Source organism: Pithys albifrons, chromosome 5, assembly GCF_047495875.1.
Source record: "Pithys albifrons albifrons isolate INPA30051 chromosome 5, PitAlb_v1, whole genome shotgun sequence".
NCBI classification, from domain to species: Eukaryota; Metazoa; Chordata; class Aves; order Passeriformes; family Thamnophilidae; genus Pithys; species Pithys albifrons.
In genome coordinates, this window is record NC_092462.1 from 42395166 (window position 1) to 42415263 (window position 20098).

The 20098-nt window shown below is 38.5% G+C and overlaps 1 protein-coding gene across 2 annotated transcripts in view; it reads right to left on the minus strand.

Annotated features, from left to right (window-relative positions):
* Positions 1-976: 976 nt before the first annotated feature.
* ACSL1 (acyl-CoA synthetase long chain family member 1) overlaps positions 977-20098 on the minus strand; it is a 39481-nt gene continuing 20359 nt past the window's right edge. For both annotated transcript variants that reach the window (XM_071556318.1, XM_071556319.1), the window contains exons 6-21: positions 19604-19703; positions 19257-19435; positions 16460-16492; positions 16230-16281; positions 15382-15455; positions 14327-14404; positions 11933-12067; positions 10221-10355; positions 9381-9476; positions 8396-8468; positions 7755-7843; positions 4070-4186; positions 3620-3763; positions 2980-3081; positions 2811-2882; positions 977-2614 (exon numbers count right to left, since the gene is read on the minus strand). In XM_071556318.1, the coding sequence (XP_071412419.1) occupies positions 2474-2614; positions 2811-2882; positions 2980-3081; positions 3620-3763; positions 4070-4186; positions 7755-7843; positions 8396-8468; positions 9381-9476; positions 10221-10355; positions 11933-12067; positions 14327-14404; positions 15382-15455; positions 16230-16281; positions 16460-16492; positions 19257-19435; positions 19604-19703 (1620 nt within the window). In that variant the 3' untranslated portion in view covers positions 977-2473. The remainder of the gene's footprint in view (positions 2615-2810; positions 2883-2979; positions 3082-3619; positions 3764-4069; positions 4187-7754; positions 7844-8395; positions 8469-9380; positions 9477-10220; positions 10356-11932; positions 12068-14326; positions 14405-15381; positions 15456-16229; positions 16282-16459; positions 16493-19256; positions 19436-19603; positions 19704-20098) is intronic.

Consider the following 20098-nt stretch of genomic DNA (forward strand, 5'->3'; position numbering starts at 1 on the left):
ATCAAGGCTCACTAGTTGAGGGGCCTTTGATGTCACATCTCTTCATCCACAGGTGCAACTGTTCTTTCAAAGATGTTTGCTGCTAACACCTACCCACTGTTACCTAACCCAGGAAGCTCTAACAGTGAAATGAGCACTTTAGGATTAACAGGTGGTGAGTTGTCTTTAGACTTCTCAGTTACTGGCTATAGCACCCAGTCTCATTGAGCAGGCCATTGAGGCAAAGGTGATACAGCAGAGCTTTCTTTCTGTAGTGTCACGTGGCTCTTCTAGAAAGGCTTCTTTGATGGAATGCACTATGAACATAAACCTTAGATGCAGCTTTCATCCATCGCAGCCCCCTCCACTAGGAGAGGTTTGGTGACACTTCACTCTGTCCTTCCAAGCAGCACACGCACATACTTGAATATGTTATTGAGTAAGTGAGAAAAACTTTTATTTCCTTCGGTGGGGAAGAAATGTATAAAGCAACATACAAAATTACTCAAGAGGAGAACATCTACCGTGGCTAGAACCAAGTGTGCTTAGTATCTCACACTGACATCTGCATTCACATGGACCTCTAAACAGGGCCCTGCTGGTGATGCTTCATCTACCTTGATGGGGCAACTCTGCCCATGAAATCTTTCATACCATACCCTTGATTAAAGCCAGAGGCACAGTGTAAGGGCAGGAATAAGGAAAACCACTACCACTCAGGAGCTACATAAGAATTTAACAAAACTCCAATTTTCACTCAAGTAATTTATGATGATGGCAAGAACATAACTGCCAGAAACCACAATGAAGACAGACAAAAAACCTAAAGATTTCTTTGTTTAGGAATATACTGAAAGAGCAAGTTACATACAATAGCATCCCTTTCTTACAAATACTGGCCACAGCAGCAGAGTTTTACAGCTTGTCAAGTTACCAAATTACACTCAGGCTTGTTAGTCAGCAGCATTTTTCTTTGATAAACAAACACTTCACAGAGTTGAAATGCAGAAATATTTATTTTGGTTTCCTTCATTGGTTTTGAAAATTGTTTTGGTTTTATAAAAACATAGAAATAGCCAACACTAAGCAATCATCTGAATTCCAATGTAACAAACTACTGCTCTAACAGTTGACTTAGATTTGTGTACCTTAATTGCACACACATATGAAATTATGCTACAGAGTAGTGCATTACAATCACACACAAATCTTAGTGCAAACCTTGTTGTGCTTGTATTTTACATATATCCATGTTTTCAAAAAACAGCAATGAATCCTAATGCAAAACCAATTCTGTTAAGTATAGCAAAAGACTTATGCTGTAATAAGGCTTATTTCTGCTGATTTCTCAAACAAAAGGTAACTAGTTATTTTGCAATTTATCTGGGAATTAGGTTTTTATCCCTGAACAAATACCTATCCTGGGCCAACACACAGTTCTGTTGGCATATATAAATATTTCCAATTGCTGCAAAGCATCAGGCAAAAACATTCTACCTGACCTATTTTGCTATTCAGTGGAGTACTCAGTGGCTCATACATAAAGCACAGAAAACAGAGGTTATGTCAGAAGCTCTTCCACTTACAGAGGACCTGGCACATTTTTAAAAACCCATTTTAAATACAAGGTTATTACAGGGAAACAAGTGGCTAGTACAGGTGCAATGTTTACCCTGACTGTTAGCATAGCCCAGCCTCTGAATGGTTTGGTTTTTAAGTCTCTAGTGTTCTTGCCAGAGTTAGGAGCTGCTCATTTGCAGGGCTGGCACCACTCCACAATCGTGATAACGCAGCAGAGGGTACAGTTGCTGATTTAACCACATCCACACTTGCAGTGCAGAACCACATACACAGACTTACTCTGAGGAACTTCTATTCATCAGTCTCCTTTGTGTGGAATGCTGACTTCTACCTTATAAAAGTACATCTCGGAACTGGCTGCAGATACAGAAGGGAGAACTCAGATGCCTAGCCCCAGTTAATATTAGGACTAGAACAGATGTGATGCCAGCTACACAACTGTAAGGGCTTGGGGTTTTTCAGTGGCTGGGTTGTGGTGGTTTTTTGAATAAACTATGTAATTTTTCTGAGGATGCAAGATACTTAGAGGCATTTTCATAGCTGCCAAATCCTTTGTGGAATTGACAACTGCAAAACACACTGCAGACAGCAAACATGCTGGCAATAAAACCTTAGCTCCTTGGTGAAAGCAAGTCCCATTTTTGGCCAAGGATATCTTAAATAACTTACATATAGTTACCATTTATAGTTAAGGCTCTTTTTGGAAATTGTAGGTCACCATAAAAACAGTATGCAACACAACTTGACAGTAAGGCAGTGTTCCATTTCTTCAGTGTTCCTATGGCAAGTACCCATTTTTGTACAAGTTAATGATTGCACAGTTTCCTTCCCTATGTTTGCTGTAGTCAAAATACAGGTGTCAAGGCCAACAGTAGACATCCGATGTGTGCCACTTTTCTCATTCTATTTGCAGTTACATTTTGGCATTTGCATACAGTTCATCTATCTGTGACTGGAAGTATTTTCGCAGTTCTGGTCTCTTCGCCTTCAGTGTTGGTGTCAAAAGGCCATTTTCAATAGAAAACATTTCAGTGTGCAGAACAATGTCTTTCACCTGGAAAAAAAAAGAGTTACAGCCAAGCTGCCTTCCTTGAAATAGACAAGGCTATTAAAAACTTGTCCAGATATCATAAAAAAGCCCATAATTTTAAAAGTTTTTCAGATGTAAATTAAAAGTTTCTGGAGAATCAGATTATACTGGTGTTGAGAAGTTTAAAGAATTAGGTGTTTGGTTCTCACAAGCATCTTACCTGTTCAAAAGACTTCAAACCAGATTCTTTCCCAACTCTCACCATGTCTTCCAGAATGTGTTTTTTGACATCCTGTGGATACAGGAATACATTGCATAGCTTCATGCTTGTACAGGCATCAACTTGAAGAAGTTGATGCAGAACAGCTGTTTAATTAGATATGCCTCACCTTGTTTTTGCATAGCTCTTGATAGGAGCCTTCAATTCCCTTTTTCTTGGCCCAGTTGTGCAGAGTATCAGGATCAGGTACCACAATAGCTACTAGGAAGGCCTAAAAAGGAATTTTTGTCAAGCTTTTTTTCTCTAAGCCAACATTTCAGTTCCTACACATTTGTTACTAGTCAGTTAGGTTTTGGAGTCTGTTTCTGATCTTGCTGTAAAGTCAGCAGCTTTCTGCTACCTGAACACAGGAGTGCAGTTCAGAGGTTTGCACTTGAGAGAATTGCTCATAAGACCCACACTTCTATTTACACTTGAAAGAACCTGCATATTGTAGGGGTTTTCTTGGTATGGTGGGTGGGGTCTTGTATTTTTTGTTGGGTTTTTTTTTCCCTACACACTGTTAGCAATTTATATACAGTCATTAATACTCAATTCAGTTCAGCTCCGCTACTGGTCTGAAACTAAATCCAGAAATATGCTATCTAACTGGTGAAGTCCACGCAGAACCATAACATACAATGGTAGAAATTTAAGCTAAAAATTGAAGATTTCAGTCCCAAAGTTTGGGGTGGGGAGAAGGAAGAAGGGAACTCTTTCCTGCAATCTCCTTTTGTATTAATTTTTTTAATTACCTGAAAAATGCTTACCTGCAAGCTCTCTCCATGGACAAACACCTGTGCAAGTGCTTCACATCTCAGATACACATTCTCTATTTTCTCTGGTGCTATGTACTCTCCCTGGGCTAGTTTAAATATGTGCTTTTTCCGGTCAATGATTTTCAATGTACCATTCTGTTGACACAAATAACTTTCACTCAGAAGAGGCACTTCAACTGAAAAACCAATCTACACAACTTAAGCATGCTCAGTAAAACTGTGCTAGAGCCAGAGTAAAGTCAAACTAGTGGTAAGCCCCAGGATTGATACTGCCAATATTTTTTAGCCCCGAGTACATATTATTAGCTACAACAGTAATTATCCTCCTTCTCAAATACTTGTTTTTCACCTAATTAATTCTGTTAAATACCAAATATTTTATATGTTAAATTACTGCTAATAACTACAGAAGTGCCATCTCCACTATCTAAGTTTGCTTACCGGCAGCCATTTCCCAATATCCCCTGTATGAAGCCAGCCATCTTTGTCCAGAGCTTCTGCTGTTTTGTCTGGATCTTTCAAATAGCCACGAAATACAATTGGCCCCTTGACACACACCTGAAAATAGCAGTTTGTTAATGTATGCTACCGTGAAGGAAAGTTTACAATCGCTATCTCTAAGAAATGCTTTCTCTGATGGTTCTCAATAACCCCCACGAAGACGACAAGATGAAATTCATGTGTTTGTACAGAAATCTCTACTCATAGTGTTTGGAGACCTGACATCTTCCATTACTAAGTATAATAAGAAGCCATTGGAAGCGTCTGTTCTCTTCCAGTAGCGGTACTCCTACCCACTATTTGAATAATATGAATTTATCAAAGAAATATATTTTTATTTATGAGCAGAAATTCTTCTGGATCCAGAAATACTACTCCTCAGCCCGGCAAAACGTTCAGTTCAGCTTTTGGTGCATTTTGTGCTAAAACTTGTGCAGGGGAAAAAAAAAAGCTGCGTATCAAGCAAGTAATACATTTGTAGAGTCCTCAAGATTTGTCTATGAAGGAGCCCAGTAATTTCACTAAATTGAAATTTGTGTGTGTGTGTACCAAGTAGAAAACCAAGAACAACTTCCCTGAATATAACTGGACACATGGGAATTGCTAGGATCAAAAACATGCTTATAAGATATGAGGAAAGGACCAACATGACTAAAGGTTTATAGGTGAAGACATTGTGACAAACAGCTCAGACCTTACAAGCTAAATTAAAACAATTAATAAAATATCTGTCAATAACAGAACCTAAGTAAAGCCACTATTCAGAAACATGGAACAGAGCCTGAAGTATCCAGAGAAAACCCCAGATTTAAATATGTTCTTCTCAATATAACATCTAAAGGTGTGTCATTTTCTTTTGGTGGGGAGAGGGAGAACACAGTATTCAACTCCTGACTATAGAAAATCTTCCTTAGAAATGGCAACATGGAGATAGAAAAGATAAACAAGATTGAAGCAAAAATTACAGATACCCACTGCACACAACTGCTGAGGAATCAGAGGTCTAAAAACCTCAAAAACTCTACAAAAGTCCTTAGAAGCAACAAAGGATTCAAATCATCACACTAGCATGGGAGTGGTTTGGCACACATGATGACAGGAGACAGTAAGAAGGATCTGGTCTGGGCAATAGTATCAGCACTCTAGAATGACATCTAGAAGACACGGGACAGAAGATGGAGTTTTAAGTTAAGGTCAAATGGATAATAAATATCAATGGAGGCTGGCAAAATACAAGGCCATCTGTTATTCTCGGGGATTAGCACAATTGTAAAATGGACAGGAGGGACATCAGAGTGGTAGTGAGATGTTCTGATGACCTTGCAGAGACAGTACCAAACTTGGGACCAAAGCAAGATCATGTTTTACAAACCAAGTAATTTCTCTTATAAACAGTTATGTGGAAGAATATGAGTAAGGGAGAACTCTACATGTACCCGTCAAGTCGAATTCTGGCCAAACAAATGTTTCATTTTTCATGGCTCCTACAGTCACAGGAAGGCAGTAGATGACACCTTTTCTCAGCAGAGACAGCAAACCATTTATCTATATCCTGCTAACTGGCACTAAGACCTCATTTGCATAGGATCATATCTAATTCTATTCACAAATTTACTCTTCTTGAGCATGGATAAGTGACAAAAGTGAAAAGCTGGGCTGACAGAGCAGAGAATATGGAAAGCTTACTCTCAGAAAGGAAGACTAGGAATGTTTAATCCAGCTGAAAAGCAAACAATAAGAAGGAGGATTTATTTTAGGCAAAATGATAAGGAGAGCCAATTCCATAGCCATGGGCTTCAAGTTCTGTTAAACAAGTGTTATGGGTTTAGGCAGGTGGGCCTAAACTTAGGTTTTAAAGTTCAGCTAGGCCTAGGATTGTCCGCTGATTTAAGCTGGACTGAGCCAGCTAACAGCTGACTTCTTCCAGCCAATAATATTGTATTCCATACCATCCTACATCATCTCAAAGGGTGTAAAATCCAGTGTGTGGGAGTGGCTTAGTGCAGCCATGGCAGAACTAACTAAGAGGAAGACATTTAGCAGCTCCTCTACTATTCTAGGCCCTGCTCCTGTTGCCTCTGCTTGCATTTTGTTTGCATTCAGGGAAGTAGAAATATTTTGTTGTTACACTTTCTCTTTCTTGCTGAGTGTCTTTTGGAGTGCTTATGAATTTAGAGTAATGGGCTTTGTATTAATTGGGGAGTGGGAAGTTATTCCTTGTTATATATAACTTGTGTAAGTGTGTGTTATATTGTAGTTTCCTCTTAATTTTCTCTTTTCTGTATAAATACATGTAGTTAGTTTCAGCATAAACCTGTTTTAGAAGTTTTTTTCTCTCTCTCCCTCTTCTTTTTCCCTTGGCTAGTTGTGGGGGGAGGAACACTTTTTCTCTGTCTTGGACAGTTGGCGTTTTGTCAGCTCAACCCAGGACAAGTTACAACACTAATTTATTATATTCAGAATAGTGAGGAAGTTAGGCCTGAAAGACAAAGACAGTACCTGATATATTAAGGGACTACCATTTTAATCTGGTCCAAAGTGACTCCTAATGCAGCAAACTTTCACAGCAAGTGTAAGCAAAATATTTTAGGAGTTTTTTTTGAAAAAAAAAATAATCCCTACTTAACTGTTTCTTTTTGTAAGAATTTATACTCAGTTCCTCTGGTGCACCAGACAGGTAGAGAATTTTGACACTGCTCTCCACTTGCAAACAGCTTCTCATCACCAAGCCCAACAAAATCCTTGAGTACTTCTGGGAATTAAAGCCCAATGTTTTTTCTCTCATCTCATACTAACTAAAACCAAAACAAATACAGATTATAAACTGTTGTACTCAAGTAAGTTACCTGCTTAAGCTACCTTTTAACTTCTCCATTTCTCACTCCTCAGCTGCCCTCACAGCTTCTCAAAAGCATATGAAAGACAACACAGTTAATTTGGTTTCAGGGCTTGGGGAAAGTAAATTACTACATGGACATCTGCTCAAAGTCTATACACAAAGTTTAATCTGTATTTATTTTACTTGGAAAAAATAATTTAGAAGATGGTATATAGCATTACATACAAAGCTGAGTCCTCAAAGTGCAATTTGTAAAACATGTTCAATTTCTGCAGGCTGCATAAAAAAATTCATAAAAGTGTGCATGAAGTCATGACACATCAGCAGCCTTCACGGCATTTTATCTCTTTCTCTTAAAAGTGTTCCAGACACTTTAAATTACCTCATTTCACACACCACAAGCCAGGAAACCAGCTCCATGCATCAGTTGCTCTCCAGCACTTGATAACAGAGTGGCAGAGAAGTTCTCTGCTGAAGGATAAATGAGATGGCTACTTCTACTTTCTCAGCTACCCCACAGCTGGAAGATGGCATGGTGGTCATACAATCATATATACTGTGAGATAACACATGACTGTGTAAGCTGCTTCCTCTCTCCCCCAATATACATTTCCTGGTTTGCTTCTGTGAATCCTTAATTGATGCTGCATGCAGGCACTTTAGATTTTAGCTACTTAAAGTACTTAGATTTCAACACTTTTACTAAACTCAGTTGTTATTTCAGTAACAAAAACCATTTTCCAGGATTTCACAAGAGGCTCATGTTGACCTTCTGAAATTACTTACCTCACCCTCTCCTTTGGCAGCCAAGTAATTCATTTCTGGTACATCAACCAGCTTGATGATACTGCACGGCATTGGCGCTCCAACATGACCTATTCAACAGAGCAACACCACAATAGCCTGAACTGCTTTTTAGTCAGATTCTTAAAAAATCAAGCTGGTTACACACTAAAGAAAGATGGAAAACTGATCCCTGGTAGCTTAAATTTGCTGCCACTGAAACATCAAATTCTCAGATAGCCCAGAATGTTACAAGCTGAACCATGTACTTGGGCCTGCTTTTTCTTGTAATCAAGATCCTTGCTCTACAGACATATTTAAGCAGCACAAGTCCCACTACAGGTTGAATTATCAATATTATTTCAGTTAAGGAGGTAGAGATGTGACAGCTGACAGAAGAGCTGACTGTTCATTCCAACACCAAAAAATGCCATTTACATTTCCCACACATTCATTTTCCAGAATGTTCATAGCTATTTATGGGTAGAAACTTCAAGGGATTCCTTCAAAACTTTTTTATTTCACTTGAAGAAAATGAGTCTTACCCTTCATGATACTAAAGATTTAACTAATGTGATCAGGGACCTTTGAAAAATTTCAGCACCCTGAAATTTAGCAGACAGGCAGACTGTTAAACATCATACCTGCTGTCCAGTCACCAGGCAATGACAGGGAGCATCCAGCTGTGCATTCAGTCTGTCCATAACCTTCATAGAACTAGAATGGGAAATCAAAATATTATCTAAGACCATTACTTTTCAATATACAGGTTCTTCATTAAAATGAAGTTAATTTGTTTTTTGTCTAGTTGTTTAAATTCGAGTGTACCAAAATTCCCAGCATCTTCTATGAAGAATACTGCTATATCAGTATTATCACAATACACAATTTTAAGTGCCTATATTCCACCTTCAGTTTCAATATTTACTCAAAGTTTCTCTCATTTTCACATAGTTTGTGATGCCTGTTTAGATTAAAACAGAAAGCAACACAGAAAGCAAGAAGAAGAAATAAAGAACCATAGCATTAGCAATGACTTCATTTACAGAGTTTAAAGACAGGTTTGTCTAAACAGCCAGGACAGGAACTCCTACTGCCCATCACAGCTCTGTGATCATTATATATGACAGGCTTTTCTATGCAAAATGCCTTGTAACACCAGCACACTACTGAAAAACTTCAAGAAGTTACAGAAGCCTGATATTTTACGGCATTTTTGTTTGAAGATAAATGCAATGTGTGCAAACTGATTCAATCCCAATATCCTCTTCAAAGCAACAATACTACAGTATTGTCACATGGATTACTAGATTCTCTACAGTAGTTACAAATACTTGTGTAGGCAAAGCAAACCCCATAAACTTAATCCAAATATGTAATTTATTGTTTACAGTAGCCTATCAAAAAAATCTCTAAGACAGGTCAGCTGGTTTCTTCATTTAAAAGACTTTGGGATGAATACAGAAATTTCAAGGGATCGAGAGACACTTGGGAAAAGAGTATGCACTTGTGTAGCCTCCAAGAATATCAGAGAGTTATTCATATAATTAGACTACTAGAAATGCTCTAACATCAAAGCTGGAACTAGATATTAAAATCTATGTTTTATGATTAGGCCAGGCAACTCACCTGACAACCAAGAGCTGTTCTCAGGAAGGTCAGTACACTTGCAGATACAGGTGCTGCTCCTGTAACCATCAGTCTTACTTTACCTCCCAAACTTGCCTACAACAAACACAAGATACTGTGGACACCAAAATCATTTTAGAGATATTTCCAGAGTTGTCTTCTATTCCACCCTCAGCCATTGTTTACCTATAGTACCACCCACAAGTGTTAGAGAATAAAGTTCAGTCTGCTATTGCAAGCTGTCTTTCTTGCAGTGTTTTTAGTCTCATTAATGGCTGAAAGACGTGGTATCTCAAACAAACAGTATCTATACAGACTATGCTGTTGTGTCACTGCAAGGCCAAAATTTGCAGAGCTTAAGCCATGGCCTTACAGAATGGCTTAATTTTTAACTACCTTCTATCAGCTTCTCATACATCTTGATTGCTATAAAAAGTAGCCACAGGGGCACCTTATACAACCAAAGTTAAGGCCATAGCAAGTAAGTGTCAGATATAACAGCAGGCATAACTTACTAGGAGCCAACAGGGAGCAGACAGTAGGGGCTAGAGGTGGCACTGTGTCATATTTAGCATTCCTCCTTCAGAAGCACAGTGTTTGCTTTCAAAGTGGTAAGAAAGAAGCACCAGAGTGTTTTAAAGTAACTTCCTTAATACAGTTCACTGATACTATGAGAATTAAGGGAATTGAAAAGATGATGTTGAAAATAAAAAGACAGCTCTGATTTTTATTCTGAGTAGCCAGGTAGTCTTTAATTAGTGATGAAAGCCATACCAGATTATACCCATTCATATGAAATTCAGTAATTGCAAACTTCAACTCTGAGGCAGTCACACATACCTGTATTTTGCGAAAGATGACTTTATCCCAGAAACTGTTATTTCTAACTATACCACTTCTGAGTTCTGCTTCTTTCCTCTTGGAAGCAAAATCCAGCAGCCACCTCTTTAATGAAGTATTTGCCTGTCCAAAAATCTATTAATAAAGATGAACTATGGTTAGAAGCCTCACAGACTACCTACCATGCCCTTTTTCTTACAGATACATGGGTAGAGACTCTTAACAGTGAAAACTAAAGAAACTAAAACTACTTTTATTGGTAGGTATCTTAATTCTAGTAAGAAATACTTACACATTTTTATTTTGTCCTCTACCCCAGCTCAAGAGTTAAAATGAACACTTAACTAATTCTTGATACCCGTGTGATGCTGTTTCAATGTATTTTTCTTCATTAAAATGTATGAATGAAAATGGATGGCTTACTTTTCTCTTATAGTATCATCAAAATTCAAATTTTTGGAAAAGCACCCTATCATAACATGTAAAGTAACACAGGGCATTCTGAGGAGATGCAGGTAACTTCAGAAACATCAAGTGGAGATCTGTCTTACATTTACAAACTTTTATTTCAGAACACTTGTCAAAGCCTCCTTTTAGTTGTTCTCAGAAAGCCACAGAGCAGACTCAAAAGCAAATCACATTAGTACATTTGCTTGGAAAGAAGACCCAGATGCTCTTCAGCATTATGTCCCTCTGCCACTCGAATTCCTCAACTTGTCTGCCTCATGTGCCAGGTTACTGTGAGGCTGGGCGAGGGTGAAACAGTGTGAAAGCTTTAGGGTACAGAACTTAACAAGCCAGAAGACATCATGAGAAGAAAGTTCCAAGCTTTGACTCTGCTTCTCAAATTCCAGTACAGAATGCGTGTGCAGTGTGAGGTGCTACATGTTAAGCACCAAAGGCTGGTCTCAGGAATTCGTCCCCTCCAAATCAATCTTTATTCCTGAAGCCAAACAGAACCATGTGTTTGGTACTTGCTGTTCCTCTAGTCTCATGATCAGAGAAATGTCCTGGCTAAGACAACATAGACAGCTCTGTCATTTCTTTAGCAGTCACAGGACTTATTGTATCCTTTAAATCCTCTGGCTGTATCCTAACAAGAGTCAGTTGTCCATATGCAAAAGGACAACTTAAAAATCACAAGTTCAAGAAAGAATCTGCTTCCAAATTCCCATCTCAGACCACTCTGAGCAAGCAAGCAGCACACACAGGAGAGTGGGGCTACTGACACACCTTCTCCCCAGCACTCCTCCCTGGCTGGTTTACAGTTCTCCCAGCAAGAACACACCGGCTGCTGTATAAGAAACTTGTGTGTCCATGCAAACACAGGCAAACACCTGACCTTGCTTTGCAAATTCCACTCCATGAGTCAGATGCTAAAAGTGTGGCATGCAGAGGCCAAGCCTCACTTTCATGTTGTAGACAGGACTTAAATAACTTGCTCAGAGCAAAACAGTCTGTCATTAATCAAGACAGAGAGAACCAAGTCCTCTAGTCAGACTTTTGAACACTAGAATTTGCTGCCTGAAAGTGTTTTAATATCAGCAGTACTACTCCCTGCACTTTCAGCTCTCCTTTAGGAAGGGAAACACAAATTTGTTAGCATGCCAGTTTAATATCTCGGAGCACAAGTTACTCCTACTCTGGCAGCAAAAACTTCATAAAGTTTCCTAAAAACCCTGTACAAGTCTACAACATGCCTGCAGACTTACCTTGTCAAACATTCTGTTCAGCAGTCTTGGTACCACAGGAAATATAGTTGGCTGCAGTGCTTTTAGGTCATCCATAAGTAGTCTGATATCCCCTTGAAAGAATCCTATCCGAGCTCCATGGCACAGAACCACACACTATCAGAAAAAAGTAAACACTAAAAACACAGGAAGTACAATGTTTTCTAGCTGTACATGTGTGACATATCCTAAGCAGCATGGACAGTGCAGGATCCACCTTAAATCCTGTCAGCTTCTGGACTAGTTCTGCAGCATTCTCAGACTAAGATGGGACTAGAAAGATCAAGTAAAAAGACATGCCAGGTGTACACAAGCCAAAGGCTTTCAAGCTTAGCACAAAAGCCCCTATCCAAAAAGGGCAATTGGCCAAATAATGCAATATCAGTGACTCGAGAGGTAGCAAAATATTGAAAAGCAGAACTTCTCCATTTTAAATATTTTATACACTTATTTAAAAATACTAGACTTCTGTTTGTTCCCTGCTATGTACTAAGAAATTCTACATTTAAAGTCAGCTATTTACTAGTCCAGTAGGGATTTCTGCTTTGAGCTACTTCATCCGTTCTCTTGCACTCCGGTTTTCCTTCTCATTTCACAGAACTGACATGAGCAGAGGATTTGCTGTTAGGTGATGAAGATGCTCTTTAGAAGATTCTAGCAGAGCCACTGCTTATTTCTGCATCACTTCAGACCTACACAAAGGAAGGCAGACAATCCTATTGTGTTCTATATCCTACATTAGGAGTCTAGAAGCCTTTTGATCCATGCTCCCACACACACATCTTTTTTCTCCATTTTGTTTGGGTTTAATTTATTCTTTTTAACATCTCTTCTCTCCTTGTGTTAATACCGATTTGTGTTTATTTCTCCTGCTTCCTCCATAACCTACTCCTTCATTCCCTGACATCCATGCTGTCATTTTCTGCATGAGACATGCTAAAGCGTCACTTTTTCCCTTCACCTGTGATTTGTCATCATCTGCTAAAAGGAGCAAACGTGTCAGTTCAGATGGACTAAGCAGCAACTGCCTTTGCTAGGTGGGAACCCATTTGTCATGTCAAGTTCTCACAGAGCTTGTGTTCATGTCTACCCCAAACAGTAACAAATCTTCTCTCCTTTCTACTAAAAGTGTTCTTGCTTCAACTCCTCATGTAAATTCACAAGTAATCACCTACTTTGTACAGGCCTCAAACAGCAGAGGAATACGGCAATCCAAACACTCTTGTCATTTTATCCTTTAGAATAAAAGTTCCCAGCCTGTTTCTACAGCATAAGCAAAAGCAGAGCTGGTACCTACAGAGCTTGCGTCTTCTGCTGCAAGACAGGGGAGTAAAACAGACACTAAGCAGGACTGCTGTCAATGTCACCAGGAGAAAGAGTGCTGAAAGCTTAGGGGCACCTCTACACCTCAGTTATGCTCTATTCCCAATCTTTATAACACACATATGTGACACACACATATACATACATACATTTCTGTATGTATACACACACACTCTTGGCAGAAAGCTAAGGAATCCTAACAGAAATCACAGGGCAATTTCTGGCTCCACCTGCCTTTTCACATTTGCACAGATGCTGTTTGTTTTCCTATATAAACCTTTAACATATTTGCAATCTCACCTGAGGAAGAAGCATTAATTCAACTTCAGTAAGCACAGTAATTAAATGCCTGTGCCTCTGCAGTTTATAAGCAGTTTGAGGAAACTGCATCCTTTCCATGGTGTATATGCACTCAGCTACGGGCTCAGAGGTCCTCAAAACTGCCAGTACAAAGACAATCTGAGCATTCTCATTCTCAAAAACTAAGTACCAGATTTTGCTGTACAGTGAAACAAGTGATCCAAGGGAACTTCAAAGTTTGTCATTGAAATAGCATTAAAAGCCACTTGTTTCCTGGAAGAGAATTCCACAGAAATAAACCCCCTTCCTCTTTGCTGAAATTTTTTTGAAACAATGGTAAGCTTAACCAACTTAAAGTTAGTTTTGTGTAAGCAAACAGGATGTCACATAACAAAATAAATTTTTGAAGTTTGCAGACTAAAAAATGGCATGGATTTTTACCAGTGCACTGATCATACTGGAGGGAACTTCTGGGCAGTGTACATGTGCTAAGGGATTGTCTCATGTTCTAATAAAACTAGTCTTTTATTAATCCTCTCTCTAAGGTTAACGTTCATATTTTGGCATGAAAACCAACTGTCAAGTGCTCACTGGACACTATTTATGGGACACTGTTTTCCTGAACCTTATTTCAAGCTTTCATACACATATGAAGAGTCAAGAAGCAAGAGCGTTTAACACCTGGATCCAAGAGATGCATTCTGTAAGACAAGCAAGCTTCTCAGTAATTCTGAACAACAAACAGATGCTTACCTCAACAATTCTCTCGAACATATGAGCCAGGGGCAGGAATGATATCAGAACATCATCAGAGGAAGGCATGAATGTTTTCTGAAAGTGTTAGTGAAAGATTAACTCTCGTTGATTCTTTATTTTGCCTAAGTTAACAGTGAAATCAAGCATCTATACTCTAGAGCACAGCCCTCACTTCAGTTTTGTTTGTTATGAAGCTGCATTGTTTTTCCTTCATCAAAAAGATTACAGCAATGACTTCTAGAGTGAGTAAAGACACATTGACGAAATTACAGTCTTTTAGAGTTGATTACAGTGACCAGATTATCATTCATAGGACTATGAATAGAAATAAATTCTGATAGAAGCCACAGAAAGTTAAAAGAGTATGCCTTAGGGGTTAAAAGAAATACACGCTTTCAAGTTTGCTTGAACAATTTACCCTAAGGTTGAAATGAAAAGTGCCTTACATGAGCTAATTGTGAGACCAGTTGTTTAACTGTAAAACAGTTCTATTTGCATAGTACCTGGCAAAATAAGTACAAGTGTATTTTTAATTGCATCTGCATGTGTTAGAACCATCTTCCTAACTAGCCTGCAGATGAACTTCAGTTGTCTACTGTAAACTATAAATTAATACTGTATCAAGTAAAAATACAAAGTCACGATGATTGCTCCTTTATGTAAAGGCTTTAAATATTTTGAGGCTTTTAAATACCTATTAGCTTCTCCCATCCACAAGGGAAAAAGGTTAGGCTTTACACAAACCCTCTAATCCAGAGTTTGCACCAGTGAGAAACAGTATATGCCCATGGCAGAAGGTAACACACATCCACACCAGGATCTTTAACACTTTGCTTGATCAGAACAAATTTTAAACCTGCCAGTTTCTTGACCCTGACAGAAGAAGCCAGGAAACATTGACTTCTGACTAGCAGGGACAGAGCTGTCAAGCTGCATTTCCCCTTGGATCTTACTATAACTTAAGACCTAGGTTAATGAGATTTCAATGTTTGTTCTACTTGTGAGATTATTTCCCTTCATGCAAGTCCACAGGGTTAATCTTTGCAGTTTACCTCTGTAGTTTTCACAAAAGCTGAAGCATTGCTGACAATGTTTTGATGAGTGATCATAGCTCCTTTAGGGTTTCCTAAGTAAGAAGGACATCAGAATTCAACAGTGAAATTTAGATCCTTTAATTTAAGCAAGCAGTAGTAAAATGAGTCTGATAGTATTCTTTGATATTAACACATTTCTTGTGGATCAATTAAACAAAAGCTGAAAACTTACTAACCCACTTTCAAGAAAAGCTGGCAACAGTTAAGTTTGTGCTGAAGTCCTAAAATTTTTTAAGGAGAGTAAATCCTTAAGAAATTGTCATGTTTCTTGGATGAGCTGCTCAACTCATCTACAAAGATAAAGCTATCAAATGCAGACTAATTTCTGTTCTCACAGAAATTTAAAAACGTAGCTTGTGGTTTTATTCTTCCCTTTTGCTCCATTACAGTGTTGGGTATTATCTCACAAATGTCAAGTGAGTGACTTCTAGACAGTCCTTCTCTTCTGGTCTTACAGCAAGGTTGCTTAGAGGTATGGAACAATTTTGCTAATAAAAAAGACTATGGAAGAACTGATAGTCTGAAGTCTGATGCAGAGCCCTTATTATGCAAATACAGGTTTAGTACTCAATCTATTTCCAAGTGCAAAAATGTAACACCACCACCCCCAATATTGCAACTGTGTATTGATCAACAGGGAGGGGGAAAAAAATTCAACAGAGCCTGACCATTACACTTCCCCAGCTACCACTTGCTAAAATGATGCAGCAGTAGGGGGGGAAGTCTTGAAAAAAAAAGTAGGAGGGCTTCTGAATTAATTTTGCACATACAGAACAATAAATTTTGCATAATGTAATGAGGTGTACCTGTCGTTCCACTGGTGAAACAGATGACTGCTAGATCTTCTGGCTTTGGAGGCTATGAAAGTTAAGAAAGTATTAGTATGGTTAAGATAGCAAGGAAAAATATTTTCCTAGACAAAACATCAAGATACTAGTGTTACTTCTGAGCTACAGGAGATAGGGAGATTGGCTAGTTTGATCTAAAGAAGGCTAACCAACTTCAGATTGTCACTTGAATTAAGTTTCATACTTACCATAGGTTTTTGCCTATGTGTTCTTCCCAGCTCCTAAAGAGAGGAGAGAAAAGGGAGAGAGTCTAGATATAAGCACGGAGTTTTCTTGCTTTAAATTTATCAAACATTACCAACTATCATAATACTTCATTATTTAGACTGCCTGTTAAGCCATAGTAACTTGTTTAGCAACCCAATCCTAATGGGTGGGATTCCTGCCCATGGCAAGAGGGTTGCACCTGGATGATCTTTAAGGTCCCTTCAACCCAAACCGTTCTATGATTATTGTAAGAGTAACAATAGCTTTAAAGGACATTTTAATTATGTTCTATAAATACAGAAGTGATAACTTATCTAAAACTCATGGGGTTGTTTTTCCAGCTAGTAAACCAGAGGTCATGCTCAAGAGGACGTTCAAGGTTTTGCAGTGTTATGCCAAGACAACAGACAATCAACCCTATGTATACCTCATGGAGAAGATGTGCCACTGACAACTGATGAATAGATGAAGCAAGATTCACCTCAGTAAGCACTTCACATCATCACTGCTTGTGAGAAGAAAGACAGAATTTCCCCATGGAAGGGTCATTGGTGGTTTGCACGCTTTTTATACAGGAGTGGAGGTACAAGAATCTCTCATCCAGAACCTCTTTCATCTCCCTCCTTACTTACTCAGGCCTGACTATGGATGTCAGGGGTCTTTAGGCAGAAGAGAAAGGATACAAAACCAATCCTTTTATCATCAGGGATACAATGCTTAAAAGGAAATATTGGCAAGCTGATGTTCAATATCTATGAGCTTTAAAGTTTCAAATCAAGACTTTACTGTTATGCTTATCTAAGACTACAAACAATGCTAGCTTAATGACTTAAGCCTGTTAAAGTGGACCATTTGTTAAGTACAGCTTTGGAAGCACCCTTTGAGGACAGACATCAACTTCACCATGGCTTTCCAAGTATACAACAATAGCACTATGCATTCCTTTACTGGCCCTAGACTTCCTTTAGTATGATGTACCTCTTAGATCACCCAAAGAAGCTTAAGACAAGAGGAATGTCTGGAAACACAGTGAACGTTCCCATACCTGTAGGCTTGCCTTTCTGAGAGGTTGCATTATGCAAAGACTTGTCACCATGGCAACTCAGTTGTCTGCTCAAAACAGAATCTGCATTTCAAGTACCAGGGTAAGCTCCCTACAACCTGCTTTGGTTAAGATCTGGTATTTACTGAAAATACAACCAAGATTTTCAGACATTTCTCTTGATCTCCTAGAACAGAACTCCACCATCTCTCCCTGTTATAGAGCCATTTATTCACAGCTACAGCTGTGTAACTCCAGGATACATACAGATATTAGGCATCAGAAACCAAGCTGATGGTATCTAGGGGATACACAGAGGAAGTGGTGACACAACCCAAGCACAGTTGAACGATAAGCTCAAGTCAGAAATCCAGAAAACAAGTACTTAAAACTTGAAATAGTAATTCTATCCTAATCTAAGCTCTAAACAATTGATGGTTACTTTCCCACAGACACTAAGTCTCTACCTCTTAAAAACAGTGACAATACATATTCCTGTTCACTGAAGCACTATTAGAAAAATTTCAGTTTGCCTCTAACTTATCTTCACAGATTTAGCCAAAAGGATTTTGGAGTACCTGTTATCAAATGTTGTTAAGTGTTTTGGATCAATACAGTAAGAGCTACAGAGTACTACTAAAAGTCACTACTTAAGCATATAAACTTCTAATGTAGACAACATTCACCCCCTGTTTTGGTTTGTGTAGCTAAAAGATCCAGTGGAAGTTACTGTCCTCTGCCAAAAGCAGCAGTTCAATTCAAGGAAAGATGCTGATTTTAGTGTAGCAACTTACAGTAAGTGGGGCCAATCCTTTTTCAAGTTTAACCCAAATCTTTGCCCAGTGAGCTCTATATCTTACTTTGTATGATGTTTTTGAAACACCTGGCAATCTTGCTGGGGCTACTTAGCTATGATACAGCCAATCATCTTCTAAAAGACAAGCTGACATTTTTGTATCTTTACCAAAAGATGGTCCTATTAACACAGCTGTCTTAACTGCATTGAAAACAATGTCAGTGAAATGAGGCATTTCACACCAGTTACTGACACCTGCACAAGACAAGCACACTTATCTGGAGATATTCAAGGCCTAGTGAGACAAGCCTTCACCAGAACTCCAACTGAAACCAGACTAAATCCAGTTTCATAATCTCACAGCAAAGATGTAACTTATGCAATTTGATCCTGGGAGAGAGTTCTCCAAATAATGAGTGAAGTTATGAAATAAGCTTGCATAAGATCTATGCAGACAAAGTAACTACAAGCAAAATCAAAACTTGTACATAAGGTGGTTAATGAAAATGGTTTCCACTTCCAATCCCTACATCATAACCTTATTCTGTTAAAAGGTTTACTGACATTTTCTTTCTCCCTCAGGAAATATCTCAGATTCTGTGTACAGGGGAAAATGCCATGTTTCACAAGACCAAAACCTACACAGGCTCTTTTTTAAGTATTTCTGAAGTATTAGTCACAGTATATAATTACCATGTTATGCTTCACATGGGCAAGCCTTAACACTCAGATCTAATGTTGAGTTTGGACTATCGTAATAAACTTTCATTCTGCCATCTTGGCACATCCCCTTCTACAGTTGAGCATTGTGAAATACTATTAGCAAGTTGTTTTCTTTTTATTATTTTTCATATTTTGGTGTAAACTACAACCCAAGAGATAGTTAAGCACTTGGAAACTAATCCATCACAAGGAGGGAAATTAGGTTAAGCGTGCTTACTTCTATTTCTCTCATACTGAAGACTTCCACACCACACTTTTTGCCACGTTCCACAAGATCCGCACCGAAAGACTCCATGATAACGATGGTGTTGAGTATTGGAGTTTCTCCCTTTTCCACACTGGTTAGCAGAAGTTTGGCCTTGTCAGGTTTGTCACAGAAAACCAATGACAAGTCAGCTGATGAAAGAGAACCACATTATCAATCTTGACAAGTTGAGTTTAGGCTGGATCCACACATACTTCAGTATGTTATAATGGAAGGCTTTTCTGATGAAGGCTATAGTTCTGCCCTCAGTCAGCTCTGTCATCATACATTCAGTTGCTAAAGTACTGAAGGTGTCCTACCTTTGTTCACAATGTATGTAATTGCTTCAGCTCCCAGAGTATCGTAGAGTGGCACCACCACCATGGAGAATGCATAGCATGCCTGTTCAATGATGACCCACTGCACAAAGAGAAGAGATGCAAGTCACTATGCTTTGCTTATTGTAACAGAACTCCAAGAAAGATTAATATTTAAATTCTAACAAGGAAGCTAATAGGACCTAACTCATTGGGAGAAGTGTTTTTATAAAAAACCCTGTCAGTTTGTAGTATTGGTTTACTTTGAAGTTCTACTCAATTTTTATCTGTGAAAGGAGGAAAGAAACCAAATAATAAGGAGGTATGGGAAAGAATCCAATCCAGTAAAATTCAACTCTATCCCTAAAAGCAATATTAAATACTTTTGAAAAAACCCCACTTAACTGTCTGCTTAGTTTACCTATTAAGAGACTTTAAGTAGGAGTACTATTTTTTACTGGCTTTAGGTTATTGATTCAGCCAAAGCCTTCAATATTC